Below are 18,421 nucleotides of genomic sequence, written 5' to 3' on the forward strand. Positions count from 1 at the left end.
ATGTAAGTGAAGGGAGACCATTTGTAGGTCCTGGGGTGTGGGGTGGGGTCAATTAAATAGAACATGTAGCTCTATAAAATATCTTTAGTAAAAGCATTTTGGTCTCATTTTTATTATTTTCTTAAGTTTATTTATTTATTTTGAGAGAGAGAGAGAGAGAGAGAGGAGTGGGGAGGGGCAGAGAGAGACAGGGACAGAAGAGAATCCCAAGCAGGCTCTGCACCGTCAGCACTGAGTCCAACATGGGGCTCAAATTCACGAACCATGAGATCATGACCTGTGAGCCAAAATCAAGAGTCGGACACTTAACCAACTGAGCCACCCTGGCATCCCTGTCTTTCTCACTGTTAGCTCAAAGCAACTTCTTTTCCTTTCCATGTGAAAATCTCTTATTACTTGTTCTTCTGAAATTGTGTCCTACCTAATAGAATGAATTCACACAGGAAGTAGAATACTGGCTTACAAAAGTTTATGTTCAGTTTTGACACAAGACTTAGCACCGCATCTAGCTTAAGTGTTAGCAAAGGATACCCTTAGTATTGGATTCACCAACTGTTTCAGAACTACCCTGTCAGAGCTTCCCAGCAACTGTTTAAGCATTTTGATTCGGCAATATACTGCCACTACGTTTACTCTGGCCTCAGTCCCAGTATTCGGGTCTCTAAAGACCAAAATCCTTAGATTTTGCTTGTTCAGATACCACATCCAAACCGGCCAGCCAAACAAGAAAGTAATGAGAAATAGGGGGGATGCAGCTGTTAGAACACTGTTACTAGGTGCCCTTTTGATCACCACAGCCCAGTTTCTCCCAGAGGAATCCCATGACCCAAGAACAGACAGCAGAAGCCCAAGATGGGAATGGGAAGGAGGTGGCTTCCTTTAAGGTGAATGCCATTCTCTAGGGTTTTTTGTTTTTTTTTTTTTTTTTTTTTTACTGTCTCGTTTTCCCACTGGTTTTTCTAGGTTCCTGATTTGTTTTATGAAATACTTAACACAGATTTGAATATCCTTTGTATTTTTAGAAAGAAATGTAACCTGCTCTTCACAAAATAGAGCAGGGCAGCCCTGCCTGAGACCGAACATTAGGACATCATTTTAGAGAGTTTCTGAAGGGACCTCCCAAATTCATATGCACACTGCAGCAGTTCAAAAAATATACACACTATGGTCCTGGAAGAGAAAGGCAAGGAGAGGCATGATAAGTCACCAACTCAAGGTGGGATCTCTCCTGGTTGGCAGGGTCCTTTGAGTATATCTCCTCCCATCCAGAGCTATTGCCAAGATCCACAAATTCCACCCTCTTTAAATGCCATCATTTCCTTAGTAGGAGTGAAAAATTGTGGAGACTCTAGATAATATTATTGTACTCTACAGAGGATTTAATTTTCTTCTGATAGGCTGGTAGGATAGATAGGTTTTTGGCATCTATCTTCAAGGTGCCCTTCTTCCAAGGGTAGTTTCATACTCCTGAGGTGGAGCCCTTTTGGGGTTTAACTGAAAGCCTACTGTATTTTCAAGGGCTGGTCCAATCTGAGGGATCCTGAACCCCAACCTTAGCCTCCCTAGTGCTGTCATTCTGTTGACATCTCTGCTGTTATCTTGTCCATCATAGCTGCAGACTTCTATTACTGTCCTGGCTTCACAGCCCATCCATGGTCAGCTTTAGGGGAAACTGCACACAGAATTTCAGGTTCATGTTTCTAGAGTTCCCTCCATTCTAGAACATTGGCCTCTTAAGTCTCAGAGACCCTGGATGACCTCCTCTCTCATCTGTCTTCTCCAGCCCAATGAGGCCAACACAAGCCCCCACCTCCTTGGTGCCACAACTCAGAAAATATGCTGAGGGGCAAGTAGAGACAAAGGTGTGGCTCACTTGGCATAGCCACATTCCATCTGGGACCTTTAGCACTCATGCCCCGGATGCCCTGGTTGCTGAAGCCTTCAAATGGTTTTGTTGTTGTTGTTGGGTTATACAACCTAGTCAGTATAACCTACTCAGTGTGGCTGGTTTTTTTTTTAATTTTCTCTCTCTTCTTCATAATTTTAGTTTCACATTTCTGGATATCTTCTTGGTATGTTTTACTTTACACATAAAGTAAGTTACTTACACAAAAGTAAGTTATTGCCTTAAGGTTTGCTTCCAACCTCCCCTCTTACAACAACCTGCATTCTGGGAAGCTTTGCATTACCTGCACTTTTGGCTGATAAACCCAAGCTACAGTGGACAATGGCTCCTAGAACCCCATTCTAGGGTTCCTTGACTACCCAAACAGGTGTCTGGTAAGAGTTTTTTTCCAAGAAAACTCATGCCCTTGGCATCTATTCTCTGGTTCCTATCAAAACTGTTACAACAACTTTTTGGGACAAAGATGTGGTGCGTATCCAAGCCAGTTTCCCAATGCAGCCGGCTGTGATGGACCACTCCAATCTGAGTGCTCTCTGTGGATACCCTATCAGTGCACACGATCTCTTCTTTCTGCATGTTGGTTCCTGTGGGCTTGTTATCATGCAATCTGCATTTTCTCTGTAGCAATTCTATTTAGTCTCTATATCATGAAAATCACACAGAAACTCAATTATCCACTTAAATGAAGAGAGCAATGGTGTGAATAATCCCCAAACAGCATATCACCAAGAGTTACTTAGTTCAGGTTTTTTAGAGAGCATTGAACAAACTCTCCCCCTTCATCACAGATTTGCCATGTATTTAACTTTTTTTTCCCCTTGCACTGAATATGGGGTCAAAATAACCAATTAGGAAGTACAATCTGTCACAAAATAACTCTTCAGAATAGCAAAAACAGTGTGAAGTAAACAAACATCATGTTCGCCTGATTCTCCTGATCGCTGCTCTTGCCTACTTGCTTCCAGTTCAATGGAAAATAATTCTGGACTGCCTTCGTGAGCCTCACCTTTCTTTTCAGAGGTCCAAGGCGGGAGGTCTTGGCATCTTGTGCTTTGTAGGTCACCCACAGACCACTGGCTATATGCTGGACAAAGCAGACGGAATCTCCATATTTGATTTCTGGAACTCCCATGCCTTCTATATCCCGCTTGTGACTAGAATCCAATTTCTCCTTGATTTCCTATTTCACAGAAAATGAAACAAAGGCATGTCTGATTAAATAGAAATGCAATATATGAAACACATCACCTATGCAGAATTTGTCAGCCAGGGAACCCATTACCAAGATCATCATGATATGCCTGTCCAAGCCAGGATTTCGGAAAGGCTTGCTTCCCTTAGCTGCTGTTAACTGTAAAGTCAACGGATTCCAAGTTTCAGCCACTTTAGTAATTACTTAAATCCATGGGGAAAGGAGGCAGCTGGTAGGGTCTCTCTTTGGTTTTGATTTTATAAAATTCTCCACTATAGTTTCTACTTTTCTTATCCTGACTTAGACACCTTAATAGTAATCAACACTTTACAGGCCAATTACCTTATTTTCAGCAAGTTGTATCCTCTGTAGTTTCAATAGTCACCTGATATACATTCCCAAAGTCAGGGCTTTAAAAGTATCTGTTAACAATATATAAAAGTCTTTTCTTTTAAAAAAAATTTTTTTTCTAACATTTATTTATTTTTGAGACAGAGAGAGACAGAGCATGAATGGGGGAGGGGCAGAGAGAGAGGGAGACACAGAATCAGAAGCAGGCTCCAGGCTCTGAGCCATCAGCCCAGAGCCTGATGCTGGGCTCGAACTCACGGACCGCGAGATCGTGACCTGGCTGAAGTCGGCCGCTTAACCGACTGAGCCTCCCAGGCGCCCCTATAAAAGTCTTTTCTAAAGATCAGCAGAGAAAGCAGATTCGTGGAGTAGGTAGCGGCTACTATGCTGTCCTTGTAATGCTGTCATCAGTATTATCCGTCTCTTATGGCCTCCTCAGTAGTGTGTTGCCATCAATGGGTTTCATTCTTCAATTACCTCTGTTTCACTACAGCCTTTTCTCCAGTATGGAAAAAGGAGTTGCTGCACATCAGTTATCTGTCTGGTGACAAGCTGAGGTGCCTGTCAAAGACGGAGTCAGGAAGCAGACCTGGGGTGCAGGGTAACTCTGTCCCCTCCTCATTAATCAAGGCCTCTTGATGGTTCTACCCGACTTCTATTTCTCCTCTACATCTTGTGTTAAATTGCTCATTTGTAAAAGCCATTAGCTAGACAGCATTTTGAATTTTTTTACAAAATAAAAAATGCAGCATGCCGTTCCCTCTGCTTGTGACAATTTTACTCTTTCTTAACGAAGGGACAAATAGCACACAAGTACAGAGCTCTTACCAAGTGCAAGGCAGTGTTCTAAGTTCTTTACATGTATGAATTCTTGCCAACAGCTTTGGATGGAGCTACAAATACTATCCCAGTTTTCCAGAAGAAAAAACGAAGATACAGAGATGAATAATTTTCCCAAGGTCACTCAAGAATTAGTCAAAGAGCCAAGATTTTTTTTTAATGTTTTATTTATTTTTGAGAGACAGAGAGAGACAGGGCATGAGCAGTGGAAGAGCAGAGAGAGAGGGAGACACAGAATCCGAAACAGGCTCCAGGCTCTGAGCCTTCAGCACAGAGCCCAACGTGGAGCCTGAACTAATGAACTGCGAGACCATGACCTGAGCCAAAGTCAGATGCTTAACCAACTGAGCCACTCAGGTACCCTGAAAAGAGCCAAGATTTAACCCACGAGGTTCCAGAGGCTCCGTTCTTCCCCACTGTTCTAAACTCCTACTCATCCTTCAACACCCTTTTCAGATGCCACCTTCTCTGTGAGGGTCAAGTAGTTTCTCCTGCTGTATTTCCCCCAGCACAGTCTCATTCCTTTACTGAGCACTTAAGCCCATCACAGTGCAAATATGCTTGTTTATATGACACTTTACTTTTGCCAGGCTACAAAACAATCAAGGGCATGGCCAGATTTCAATTACTTTTGGATTCCCAATACAGAGAATCCAGCACCCATCAATTAATTAATATATGTTAAAGAAATGTATACATATATATACACACACACATACACACACACATACACACACACATACATATATATATTGCTAAGTCATTTTTCGTTCAAATATATTTTTTCATTTTGGTCTGATTTCTCTTCCTTCAAACCTTCCTAACAGCAAAATTAATTATTTTGTATACCTTTACAGGATCATCTTGAGCAATGTTAATACTTTACAAGGAAACTGTTATTTTATTTTTTTTTTATTTTTTTTTTAATTTTTATTTATTTTTTAAAAAAAATTTTTTTTTTCAACGTTTATTTATTTTTGGGACAGAGAGAGACAGAGCATGAACGGGGGAGGGGCAGAGAGAGAGGGAGACACAGAATCGGAAACAGGCTCCAGGCTCTGAGCCATCAGCCCAGAGCCCGATGCGGGGCTCGAACTCATGGACCGCGAGATCGTGACCTGGCTGAAGTCGGTCGCTTAACCGACTGCGCCACCCAGGCGCCCCAGGAAACTGTTATTTTAAAGGTACGTTGAAACTCTGGCTGGATTTTTAAATATGACATTTCTCAAAATGAATATTTCTAAAGGAACTTATCTTTGATTTTATAACAACAGACAATGGGAAAACAGAATCTGATACATTAAGACTTCTTTATGGGCAGGGGGTCAATAATTCATTTATTTTACAAAACAATGGATACTTGATTTTCATTCCAGAAATATTCCTAATTCTGATGCAAAGTTATCCTCTCTAGTCTGTTCCCTAAAGCATAGATAATTCAGCAAAACAAAATAATATACACTACAACTGTTAAATATGAGTAATTATGCTGACTGCCAAGAGCTCACAGTTAAAATAGTGCATGTTCCCAAACTATCAATGACTATGGTCACTTCATTCATTTTCTCACTTTTTGTTTATTTAAATATGACTTTGTCAAAAGAAGAGCAATACCGGGATCTATTTTTTCTAGAGCCTGAAACCAATGGATCATTACTATTTATAGAATAGGGTATCTCTCTGCATCTTTGGTTTTACAAAACAGCATCTACTTCCAGGGTTCTATGGTGGTCACTGTAGTGGCCACTGCTAAATTAGAAGAAAAACAGGAGAAACAACAAGAAAAACTAAGACATGGAGACAAGCCAACAATAAAGAAAACCTAGGGGCACCTGGGTGGCTCAGCTGGTTGAGCATCCAACTTCAGCTCAGGTCATGATCTCATGGTTTGTGAGTTCGAGCCCTGAGTCGGGCTCTGTACTGACAGCTCAGAGCCTGGAGCCTGCTTCTGAATCTGTATCCTTCTCTCTCTGCCCCTCTGCACTTGTGCTCTGTCTCTCTGTCTCTCAAAAATAAATAAACGTAAAAGCCAACCTAAGCCAAACATAAATGCCACAGAGGATATAATAAAGAAAGGAGAGTGATCCATGATAGAGATGCCTGAGTCAGCTGAGAGCAGGTTCGTGATCTTCTGATGTGAGCATGCGCAAATGCTCCCCCTCTGTTTTGACTGGAATATGGCCCCATATGCACTTAATCTACTGCTGCAAATGGACTCTTCCTAAATGACAGGGCTAATCCAATTCCTCCTTTGCATTAATTCCCTAATTCCTATAAGATACAATTTTCATTTCTAAAGTTCAAATATACCATATACTTTAATCAAATTGGACTATGTTCCTTTGATACATTAAGATTCCCTTCCCCTGGGTCTTTACGGACATTACACTTTCTGCTTGGCAACCCCGTTTCATCTCTGCATCTTTACATCTCATCCATCAAGCCTTTCCCAGATCCACCTTTGCATTTTCTCTGACCTCATGGCACTTTTTCTCCCCTGTCAAGGCTCTTTACAATATTCTGTGAATCCTTTGCTGGCATGCTTCCTGTCCCCTACCAGACTGAAAACTCTCCAAGGGTAAGACTTGGATTTGCTTGTCTTTGTATTCCATACTATGCTGTGCTTAAAATAGGTTGCAAATAATTTCCTTTTGTTTTATTGGTCTGTGGACATCAATTTGCTGATCTCCATCAACCTTCCCGGTGTTAGATGATGAGCTGATTCTAAGAAGGAATAGGTTACTTGGCTTAAGAGGTGTTGATGGATCATCATCTTCTCCTGTCTCCACTGAGAACTTCTTAATGAAATGGTCATGACCACGTCACAAGTGTTGAATGAATACCTGGTTTAAATGATTAAGTTGCTGCTCTCCAGAATGATTTAAGATTGCTAGAAGGACAAGGAAGGGAATTGCAACTAGGGTTTGTCTAGCACCTACTTAGAGCAAAGTATTTTGCTAAGTACCCTACAATGGCAATGCCATCATGTGAATTTACCAATGATCTACACAGTAATACGTATTATCCATGACACTTTAAAAACATTTTCTCTAAACCTTTCAGCAGTCCTTTGGTTTTCCTTTTTCCTACTCTATAGATGATAAAACTGAAGCTTACAGAATTTGAGCAATTCAGTCAAAGTCCTATAGCTAGTAAGTAATAGAAAAGAATCTAAAATCAAGTATAATTCCAAAGCCGGTTTTTCATTTGCACATAAGTTTTTGAATGGTTACCATTAGCACAGCTAAGTATTAATTGTATTACTGTTTCAGTTGTTTAAAGGTAACGATAATGAAAAGGTTGAAAGGTTGAAAATATATGCGTTTATTTTGTGAAAAAGTGGCTCTGGGCTCATATACAACTTAGAAGTCATACATACAAACCAATAATGATAGCAAGAGGATATGGTCTATAGTGAAGGTGCAATTGGAGTTTTGGAGAGAGAACAATCCATTCTGCCTGAGAGTCAGGTTTGAATTTATGTAAGAATGACACTTGAGGTGAGCTTGGCTAGGAGTGAGAAGCGAGAAAGAAAATAAGGGACTGAATTCTAATAAGATGGGTATAGTGTGGCAAGGAGTGTGGCTGAAGTTCAGGAAAGGACTTGAACAACAAGGACTCTGAACGTTGTTATCATAGGTACATGTTTCTCAAACTCACAAAATTAACAGACTTTCTCTAGGAAAAGAGGACTCTGGACAAGCTCTAATTCTTACAGCAGGAGCCAAAGGGAACACTAGTTGGGAAAAGCTAGTGTTGGCAATGGAAAGCCACTGAGAATTTTGAGTGGGGGGATAACACAGGGTTGCATCTTAGAATAACTGTTCCAGCAGCAGTGTGAATTATAGATTGAAAAGAAACAAGGCTAGAGACAGGTGATTTTTAAGCTATGACATCAGTATTTAGCATATCTGGAACAGAGAAGGTCCTAATTCATGTTTTTTAATTAGAGTGAAATTTGTTATTTGACATAATTAAACTGCCTGTGTCCAGAGACAACAAGAAAGTACCTTTCCAACAGACTGTAATCACCCAAAAATGTTTCAGAGGAAAAGCAAATGTGGGAAGAGGAAACCCATCCATGGATACTGGGGTATATCATCAAAAAAGTCCTGGCTAGCCTGGCTCCTTCCTAGGCGTCTCTGGAGAAACTTTGAGAAACAGCTTTTGGGTTCACTTGTCCACAAACAGAGTCCTTTTCTCAATTTCTAATCTAAAATATGAGGTCTTAGGATAGCTTTAAAGAAATCACACACTTTCAGACACTGCTTGGAACTTGGCTGGGTGGGAGGACTTCACTCCCACTTTACAGTGTGCTGGGTGGGGGTGAGCATGGGGGGCGGACCAGACTCGTCTGCTGCATTAGGGAAGGTGTGTTTCTCCTGGGGGCTCTTCCCTCTGTCTTTCTCCTTTAATTCCTACACCACCACCAGGAGGTAGGCAATACTACCGCCATTTCATGGATAAGGAGACACTCTCAGGCCACTTTCCTTGTCTCACTGAATCCGCACAACAACCGTTTGAACCACACTTCCTCACCCCCATTTTCTAGACAAAAGACATTAAGGATGAACAGCAAACGGGAGAGCCAGGATTCACACTCAGGTTTTTCACACCCACTGTCTTCCTTGACTGCTTCTCTACTTGGTCCACTTTGAACAATAACGACTTGAGAAATCATTGGTTTAAATTTTAAAAATACATGTGTAGTTTCTTTGAAATGAAATACAACTGTTGTCTCTAGATATTTGAATCTTAAGGTAGATGTTTTCTCCTAGCCCTTTTCTCTCTTTCCCCTACTGATAACTCAGTGAGGAAGCAGAGCAAGCAAAGGGGCTGGAATAAACAGAGTCAATGTTTTCCTAAGGGATGTGCCATGAGCCCAGCTGCCATCTTGATTCAGGCCGCCAAGGTTAAAGGGCACATGAGGCTAGTCTACAGAGATGCTTTCCATACACATCAGAGAGAACAGTGTACAGTTTTTAAAAGACAGGGATTTTGGGGTGCCTGGGTGGCGCAGTCGGTTAAGCGTCCGACTTCAGCCAGGTCACGATCTCGCGGTCCGTGGGTTCGAGCCCCGCGTCGGGCTCTGGGCTGATGGCTCAGAGCCTGGAGCCTGTTTCCGATTCTGTGTCTCCCCCTCTCTCTGCCCCTCCCCCGTTCATGCTGTGTCTCTCTCTGTCCCAAAAATAAATGTTGAAAAAAAAAAATTAAAAAAAAAAAAATAAAAGACAGGGATTTTTTAGAGCCTGGGTGACTCAGTCAGTTAAGCATCCGACTTTGGCTCAGGTCATAATCTCCCGGTTCGTGGGCTCTGTGCTGACAGCTCAGATCCTGGAGCCTGCTTTGGATTCTGTGTTTCCCTCTCTCTCTGCCCCTCCCCTGCTTGTGCTATGTTTTTCTCTCTCAAAAGTAAACAAACATTAAAAAATTAAAAGAAAAATATAAGACAGGGAAGTTTGGCCAAGAACACAGTGCTTAGTAGATATTTGATCATTGCTGACTAAATTGAATTTAGTGTTTAATACACTGAGGAAAAATTTCCTCCAATCGGGAACAATTGTAGTTTTGTTTCTTTACGCAATAAAATAGGCAAACTGAGATTCTATCTCGACCATTCAAGACTTACAGTACAATCACTAAAAATAACTCTAAAATAAATGGCTACATATGATAAGGCTTGCTTTAACATTACTAATTCCTTCTTCCCCAAGAGGAATAAAGTGTTGTAAACTGATGTGCAGACATGACAGCTAAATAGACAGTATTGCTATGCTAGAGAAAATATTAAATCACATTATCTGACAATCCTTGGGGAATGGCTTTGCAATGTCAAGACAATGGGGAAATGATGTGAAATCAAGTTCACAGAAATTTGACTTAGATGTTCCAAATAATGAATCTGTCTGCTTGAATGTTTATAGGGAGAGTATTCTGATCCAAAATGATTACACAGTGATGGCAGGATAATTCTATAAAGATGAGGAGGGTTAAAATGAAATGGATTTTAGCCTATCTTAGGGTGTGACCACATTCATGTATGCCTTCAGGAAGCCATCTCCACACTTACCACATGCTACACACTGTGCCAGGTGCTGGGGTGCAAAAAGGGGGGCATATGTGGTCCCTGTCATCTAGGGGCTCCTGGTCCAGGGATTGATGGCTGTTACAGAAGCATGAACAGGGCCCTACTGGAGGACAACGGAAGAGCCCTCCTTCTGTAAAAGGCATCCGACACTGGTCTGGAAGGGTGAGGAGTTCATGAGCGGGGGTGTGTAGGAGGGGTAGAAGGCATTCTAGGTCCAGGTTTAGCAGTGAGAAAAAGTAACATGTTCAAGGACTGGTAAATATTTAGTATGCCAGCGCTCAAGGCAACTGTGAGCCAAGTGATGTAGATAAGATGGTAGGGCAGGCAGGGATTGGATCTTAACCCTTTATGACAGACCTCAAATGAGGGGCAACCAGAGTAAGACTGTGTCGAAGACCACACAGAGAGCAGACGGGAGTCAAGGCCAGATCTCGGTAACCTGGAAGCCATTCTCCATCTTACACCACTTCCACATTAAAGAAGTAAGTTGCTGGGGCACCTGGGTGCTCAGTCGGTTAAGCGTCCGACTTTGGCTCAGGTCATGATCTCGCGGTCCGCGGGTTCAAGCCCCGTGTCGGGCTCTGTGCTGACAGCTCAGAGCCTGGAGCCTGTTTCAGATTCTGTGTCTCCCTCTTTCTCTGACCTTCCCCTGTTCATGCTCTCTGTCTCAAAAATAAATAAATGTTAAAAAAAAATAAATGTTAAAAAAAAATTAAACAAAAAAAAAAGTAAGTTGTGATGCTGCAGTTCAGGGGCAACAACACATCCCCGACCTCCAGGTTGATTTGGATCACGCTGCTGAAGGAGAGGGAGAGAAACTGACCAAGATCACATGCTGCTCATTATTCTCCATGCTTCAAAGGGCTTGCTCGAAGGCCTCGGTTTGATTTCATCTGAGCCAATGACTGCAGCAGGTGTTAGTTTTGAGCACCTTCCATGAAGGCTCAGTCACACCCCTGTCCTATCCATGTGTACAAGATTCACAGGGTACCTGCCACTTCCTCTTAAGGGCAGCCTGCTAAGGATTTTAACATGCACCTACAGCTGTTCCATGGTCCCCGATTTAGGAGTCATAGCTGTCACAGGCTAATGAAGCCAGACAGGAACACGAGGTGGGAAGCCCATCAGTGCCAAATGACTCACAGCTCAGCTAACCCAGTGCTTCCCTGAACACATGAGCCCAGAGTGTCCCTCCTGGGAATCTCTTTTTCTGTTTCCTAGATTCTCCAACATACAGAGGGGATCAGATGATTACCCTCTTAATCCTATTCACAAAGGCACAAAGGACACAGAATCTCCACCTCTCAGCCTTCCCACTTAGTTCCCCCAACCCCTGTGCCACCACCCAGATCCTGAAATGGTATCTGAGACTACTGTCTGCCATCTGCTCCATCACATAGCACCTATAGCAGGCAAGAGCTGGCAAGATGGCTCAATGGCTCTCACACCATTCAGAAACAGAGCCAAAAGTCTCTTTCTGCGGGGAGCCTCACTACTACTCAGTGAGGGCAAGCACACTGGAGCGTGCATTTAAGGGAGAAGAGCCTGCACCAAGCAAGGTAAAACCACGTTTACTAGGGAGGAATTGAGCCTCCAGAGCAATCAAGGCATTTCTAGTGTTCTTCTCCCAAGAGTTCTTTACATTGTGTATGGCAGAGCCATGCGTGCTCCATACATTCCTGCTTATGGTGTAGCTTCACATTCTAAGATGCCAGATGCTCTGCCCACACAGTGTCCTCAGGAAGCCCCGATCTCCTGGAGGAGCACAGCTGTATCTTGGCCTGCCATGGAGCCTAGGTCATTTTAATTTCAGCTCCTTCCACGTTAAAATGAACATAGCTGGGCCGAATACTGCTGCACTGGGAGTTATTTAAAACCTTTAACATAGTGACTCCACTGAAATGTAACAACGTTGCCAAGTGCATAGGACAATGTGACTCACGGGTGACTTTTACATCCAGCTCTGCTAGGCCGGCTGTCCCCATGGTACCTCGATGACTTTCAGCCATAAGCTGCTTGCCTCCATGTGCAGAGAAATGGAGGGACTTGGGGAGATAAGAAATGGGCCTTTTGAGGATAAATGTGCTCACAGGCCAGAAGGGGTGCCAAGTGGAAGGAGTGTTATGAGGAGTCTCTACGGTGCTCTGAGTTTTTCTGGCTCTCCCCAGAGACCATGGCAAGCACCAAGCCATCCTACACAAGGCTGAGCCAAGAAAGGAATGGAATGCAAGAATCCCCTTGGAACAGGATTCTGCCAGCTGCCTGGAAGGCCACCTGAATGTCTGCTATCGTAAGAAAAGCCCCTTCTGAAACAGTAAAGACCTCAGTGTCACGGATCCATCCAGCTCAGCCTATCTAGAATGGGCTGAGGGGATCACGGTAGAGCACTCAAAGAGAGAAAAAGCCAAGCTGGCATTCTTAGAAAGGCATTTACTTGGTCATCTGTTATAATGAATCATTTTTCCCCCAGATTTTTTTTTTAACTTTCCACATCTGCTGTTGCCCCCTACACCCCATGTCCAAGTTGTGTCTTAGGGAAGAATATGATCTTGCTTGTCTCTGTTCTTTGGACCTTTTTTGTTGCTTTGTTTCACTGAGTTTTTAGCAAGTTACACTGCCATAAACAACTTCCTGGAGCCCAAAATGTTTTGCTACATAGATATATGTTTATATTTAAAATCTTTCTTTTGCTGGCAACCCTAAAAAACTTAAATAAAGGTAACATAAAGGAGATATGGTCAGAAAACCAGAATGAAGTCAAGGAGCCAACACAACCATTTAACAAGAAGCAGATGGAAGGTGATATCTGAGAAAAATTTAGGGTAAGAAGTTTATATATTTTAATGTTTGAAATAAAGGTGTGGAAATAGCCTAACTCTGATATATGGCCATTTGGGGAGAAAAACCTATATGCCAAAGAGATTCTCTGCCTATAAAGACTCTGGGACCATAAAAAAGAAGGAAAAAACGAGTCTGAGCCCCCTGCTTCAAAGAAGGGCAATAGTGGAAGACTGTCTTCCTTTGATTAATTGAGAAGTTTAGCTGCCCATGGAAAATTCATCTGTCAGCTTCACACCGAGTCCTACATGAACAGAATCATCAACCACCCCTTCCTGGAATCGTGTTGGGAACACAAATCAAGATCTATTTCTGGAAAAGAGCAAAGAACAAAACTAGAGATGAAACCCCCATAAGAGATGTCGAACTGTCTCATTAGGAGGTGTAGGCTCCCTGATAACTAGGCATGCATCTGTGCACAGCCTTTCTGATGCTTGCGTGATCTTTCCAGAACAATCATAAAGTGACAGAGCATCCAACTCTCTGTCAGAAGTTAGCTCAGCATGCAATTCTGACCATCCAACTAGATCCAGCTCTGAGTTATGCAGAGTTAAAAACCTAGCTAGACGTTAAGGATAGAAAGAAGTCTTTAAAAAACAGATGCCTATATACACATCAGAAGGCAAAGCTACATGTTGCAGTTAACCTAACTACCAGAGGGTCTGCTTTTAATGGAAGTTGGGGATGGATGGGTGAGAGCAGAGAGAAGAGACAACCTAGGAAAAAGATGAAGAAGGTACTGGTGACTTTGTATAATACAAATAACTGCAAGAAGAGGTCATGTTCAGAATTATGTCTTCTCTGCATCTTTCTGAAAGAGATTGCCACCTTGCTTTAAACAAATATAGCATTAAAACTCATGCTTCCATGTTCTTATTGCCTTATAGGACTGAAGCATATGTTTCCAAGTATTAAAAACAACTTAGAATATATTAAACAACATTTTTCATTAGCCTGTGAGCAATATTGCCCATCCCTGTGATCCTTCCCCTATACACTCAATTCAAAAGATGGAAGAAGAAAGGGTTTATCAGAAGGCTGAATTTCTTGTTCCAGCCCACTTTCTTTTCAGCCATAGTGCTTTCTGGAAGTTTCAGAGCTTTCACTCTTAAATGAGGTCAAAGTCGACTTCATCACACCTTACCTTGGAAGCCCGGAAAGAGAAGGCTGTGGACTTGGTGTCTGACTTTGCCCGGTCCTGCAGTATAAGGCCTTGGTCCTCTGTCAAGGCCAGGTAGTGGCCTGTGGTGAGATGCCGGAGGCGGAAAGCCTGGCCCCATCTGATGTTACTGCCACTCCAACTGGGCAGATGAAACAGACAAGAAACTGCATTTACACAAAACTATGTCTATTTCAATATTTCTCCTGTGCTTTCTTCCACATGCTAGCAGACTTTTAAACCCTCTTCCTTAAGGGACAAAGCACTTGTCTCCTGGCTTGCTTTAGGATTTCAGGTCTGCTGACAACTCAGCATGGTACTTCTCTTGTGGCCTCTCTTAACACCAATGAGGAGGCATCCTTGTGCACTGTTGGTGGGAATGCAAACTGGTACAACCACTGTGGAAAACAGTATGGAGTTTCCTCAGAAAATTAAAAGTAGAACTACCCAATGATCCAGTAATCACACTACTGGGTACTTACCCAAAGAACACAAAAATACTAATTCAAAAAGATACATGCACCCCTATGTTTATTGCAGCATTATTTACAACAGCCAAGACATGAAAGCAATGCAAGTATCCATCCACAGATGAAAAAGTATGTGTACTTATAATCATACATATATACACACACCATACCTTTTTAATAACACACACACACACACACACACACACACACACACACACACAATGGAGTATTATTTTGCTATATAAAATGAGGTCTTGCCATATGCAACAACATGGATGGATCCAGAGGGTGTAACGCTAACTGAAATAAGTCAAAGACAAATACCTTATGATTTCACTCATATGTGACATTGAAGAAACAAATGAACAATAACAAAGAGACAAAAATAGACTCTCAAATCCAGAACAAACTGGTAGTTCCTAGAGAGGAGGTGGGTGTGGGTATGGGTAAAATAGATCAAGGGGATTAAGCATACACTTATCTTAATGAGCATCCAGTAACGTATAAAATTGTTGAATCATATTGTACATCTGAAGCTAATATAACATTGTATGGTAATTATACTTCAATAAAAATAAGGGAAAAAAAGGAAAAAAAAAAGAACACCAACAATGATGATGATCTTGGGACAAGACAACAATTTAATACAACTGGAAGTCTGAGGCTTCCAATTTTTCCTTCACTCCTCTGAAATTTCTTGATATATAAAAACACATGAAAAGAATACCTTATAAAGAAAGCTCATTTCTGGGAAAACAAAGTCATCTCTGATGTGCTATCTCAATTCAAATATTCTACTACCACAAAGAATCCCATTTTTAAGAGAAATAGTAAAAATATTTGTGCAGTTTACACTTGCCAGGGAGAGGCAGAGAATAAAGAAGTGTGTGTGTGTGTGTGTGTGTGTGTGTGTGTGTGTGTGTATGTATTTGTGTTAGAAGGGGATACATTTTGTGGAAAAAAATAAAGCAAGGTTAGATGATTAAGGTAAGAGAGACCTCGTGTTTGAGTGGAAACCTTTCGATGGACCTACATCAAAATGTTGGCATTCAACAAAAGTCACCGTAAGTATTTGGGGAGCACTTATCTACTGAACAACTGAGCTCATTATCTTTTAAGTTAGAATAAAATCTCATGGTTAGACCTCTAGGGAAATAAACAACCTTAACTGAAACTATATATACATACCTATTTTGACATTTTAAAGAAGTCCATTAAGCAAGAACCAAGGCTTAATATCCCGAGAATGTGAGTATGTTATTGCAAGCTTTTTAACAGGGCTGGGAGAGAATACAAATGCCCTCTGCCAGCTAACAAGTGGGTGATCCTTAGAACCAGTTTTCTTTAAACCAGAAACTTCCAAAGAGTTGTTCTCAGTAAAAAATTTAAATGTATCTGTGTGCCTAAGTTCTAATATTTTCTTCTGATTTCTACAGATTAGCTTGAAGACCACCTTGGAGGCATATACCCTCACAAGAGAGACTTTCACAATGAACATATATTCAGGGAGAGACTGAGCAGGGAGCCAGTGGGAAAGGCTGACAAGGAAAACCAAACACCTTTCCCTCCTCTGTTATCCCAAGCAGCTCATCTCTAGCCTGACTTGCAATCCGTCTCAGCAAAATAACAGCCCAGAGATTACTGGGTGCTGCTTTGTACTTTAATGTTTGGAGACCACATGTTTTTACTCAGGCACACAGCTCAAGTCTCAGCCTCCTGTTCGTTCCACCCCAGGTACAAAATTGTTTCTGACAAGTCAGGTAAATACGGTTTTCCTCACAGCTACATTTGCAGTGATGCTTTAGTCTTCTCTACCTCCTGCCATCACAACCACTAGTTCTGTCATTTAAAGCTAATGTTCCACTGGAGCCAACCATACTACTGAGAAGAGAAACACTAGCTGGGTTTCAGAGAATCTGTTCAAGAAAGCAAATGGGAAAAATACTTTGATGACTTTCAGCAGACATATCCAAGCTCACGTTTTATAACCCGGTCACTGCAAGGGCAGTAAGACCTGGGGGCTGGGTTCAGGGCAGCAGAGTCCTCTGGCTTCAGTGTGTGTGTGTGTGTGTGTGTGTGTGTGTGTGTTACTGTTGTTTGAAAACAAACTCAGGAAAATTTCAAAACTTAGCTCTGGGCCAAGGAACTTTTGAGAGTTTGCCAGGTGATGTGGAACAAATGAAATATTTAAGAAAATGGAGAGTATAGGAAAAGAAAATAATCACGAAAAGAGCACCACCCAAGCCCTTCACATTACCTTATCCGAAGGGGTTCCACTCTCCACAGAGATCTGGCTCGTGTCCCAGCTCCCCCAGCTTCATAGAATATCCTCCTGTGAGCAGAGTTGGAGATTAGCTCCTCTGAGCTTGACACTGATCAGCACCGGGGAGGGGACAGCTCCCGGCAGAGATTGTTCAAACCCTGCCGCTTTTCTAAGCCCTCGTAGAGTCAGCAAAACTAACAGCTGACTCAAAGAGAAGAACAATTTCCCAGTCTCAACCTCTTAGGAGGGAAAAAAGGTGCTATGGGGGAGGGAACTGCTCACCACAACAGATAATGGACACTCATGGACCGTCAGGGGTATGATGAAAAGGACCGTCTCCATTTGCACAAAATAGCCTAATCACTCACATAACCATCAGAGCAGATACCGAATGCTCCAATTCTTTTAGGTTAAGTTCTTTGATGTAGTTTTCCATCTCTTAAAAACTGTATTCGTACTTTTAAAACATATATACAGTACAGTATGAATTCACTTCCATTATTCTAGGAAGTCCAGAACAAAAAGCTTTATGCTCAATTGCTATAGTGTCCATAATTTTATCACTGTGCTGTTGTCTCCTTTTCTCTATTAAAGATAATCTTTTGATGTATTTTTAAATAAAGTTGTTTATTTTGGAGTAATTTTAGGTTTACGAAAGTTGCAAAGATAGTAGAAAGAGGTATATAGTCTTACTGTCTCCTAATGTTATCTATACTACACATAAATGTACATGTTACATTTGTAAAAACTAACAAACCAACATTGCTATGTCATCGCTAGCTAATCAAGGCTTGCCTTGGATTTCAGCAGTTTTTCCATTAATATTTATTTTCCCGTTCCAGGATCCAATCCAGGAATACCACAATGCATTTAGCTGTCCTGTCTCCCTTGTTTCCTCTGGCCTGTTCTTAGTCTCTCCTTATTTTCCATGACTTTGACAATTTTGAGGAGTAGTGCTCAGGTATTCTGTAAAATGTCCCTTGATTTGGGTTTGCTTGATATTTATCTGATGATCAGTAACCTCTATTTTTCAAGCCATACAATAGGGACCAACCTACACATGTAAGTTAACTATCCTTGTTGAAGAGTATGTCTCATGCATAGTGGTCCCAGATTACCTGGTATACTGAATCCAGGCTCTTTTTGAGAATCTTGTGACCTTAGATCAAGACTGGTCGTTTAATTGCATTTAACTGCACTAATTTAAAATCCCACCTCCACCACAGAAGGTTTCTCTATACTACAACTGAATCACTCAAGCTCCCCGAGGATCTTGATCTAGATTTTGAGACAACAGGTAATCAGAAGAGATGA

General features: G+C 41.8%; 1 protein-coding gene across 1 annotated transcript in view; it reads right to left on the reverse strand.

Moving 5' to 3' along the window:
* The window catches only part of RYR3 (ryanodine receptor 3), a 529,492-nt gene that overhangs the window by 266,322 nt on the left and 244,749 nt on the right, over positions 1–18,421 (reverse strand). Inside the window, exons 9-11 of the mRNA XM_040492205.1 lie at positions 17,102–17,176; positions 14,360–14,516; positions 2,913–3,086 (exon numbers count right to left, since the gene is read on the reverse strand). Of these exons, the coding sequence (XP_040348139.1) occupies positions 2,913–3,086; positions 14,360–14,516; positions 17,102–17,176 (406 nt within the window). The remainder of the gene's footprint in view (positions 1–2,912; positions 3,087–14,359; positions 14,517–17,101; positions 17,177–18,421) is intronic.

This window comes from Herpailurus yagouaroundi, unplaced genomic scaffold (assembly GCF_014898765.1).
Source record: "Herpailurus yagouaroundi ecotype Mexico unplaced genomic scaffold, PumYag 184, whole genome shotgun sequence".
Classification (NCBI taxonomy): domain Eukaryota; kingdom Metazoa; phylum Chordata; class Mammalia; order Carnivora; family Felidae; genus Herpailurus; species Herpailurus yagouaroundi.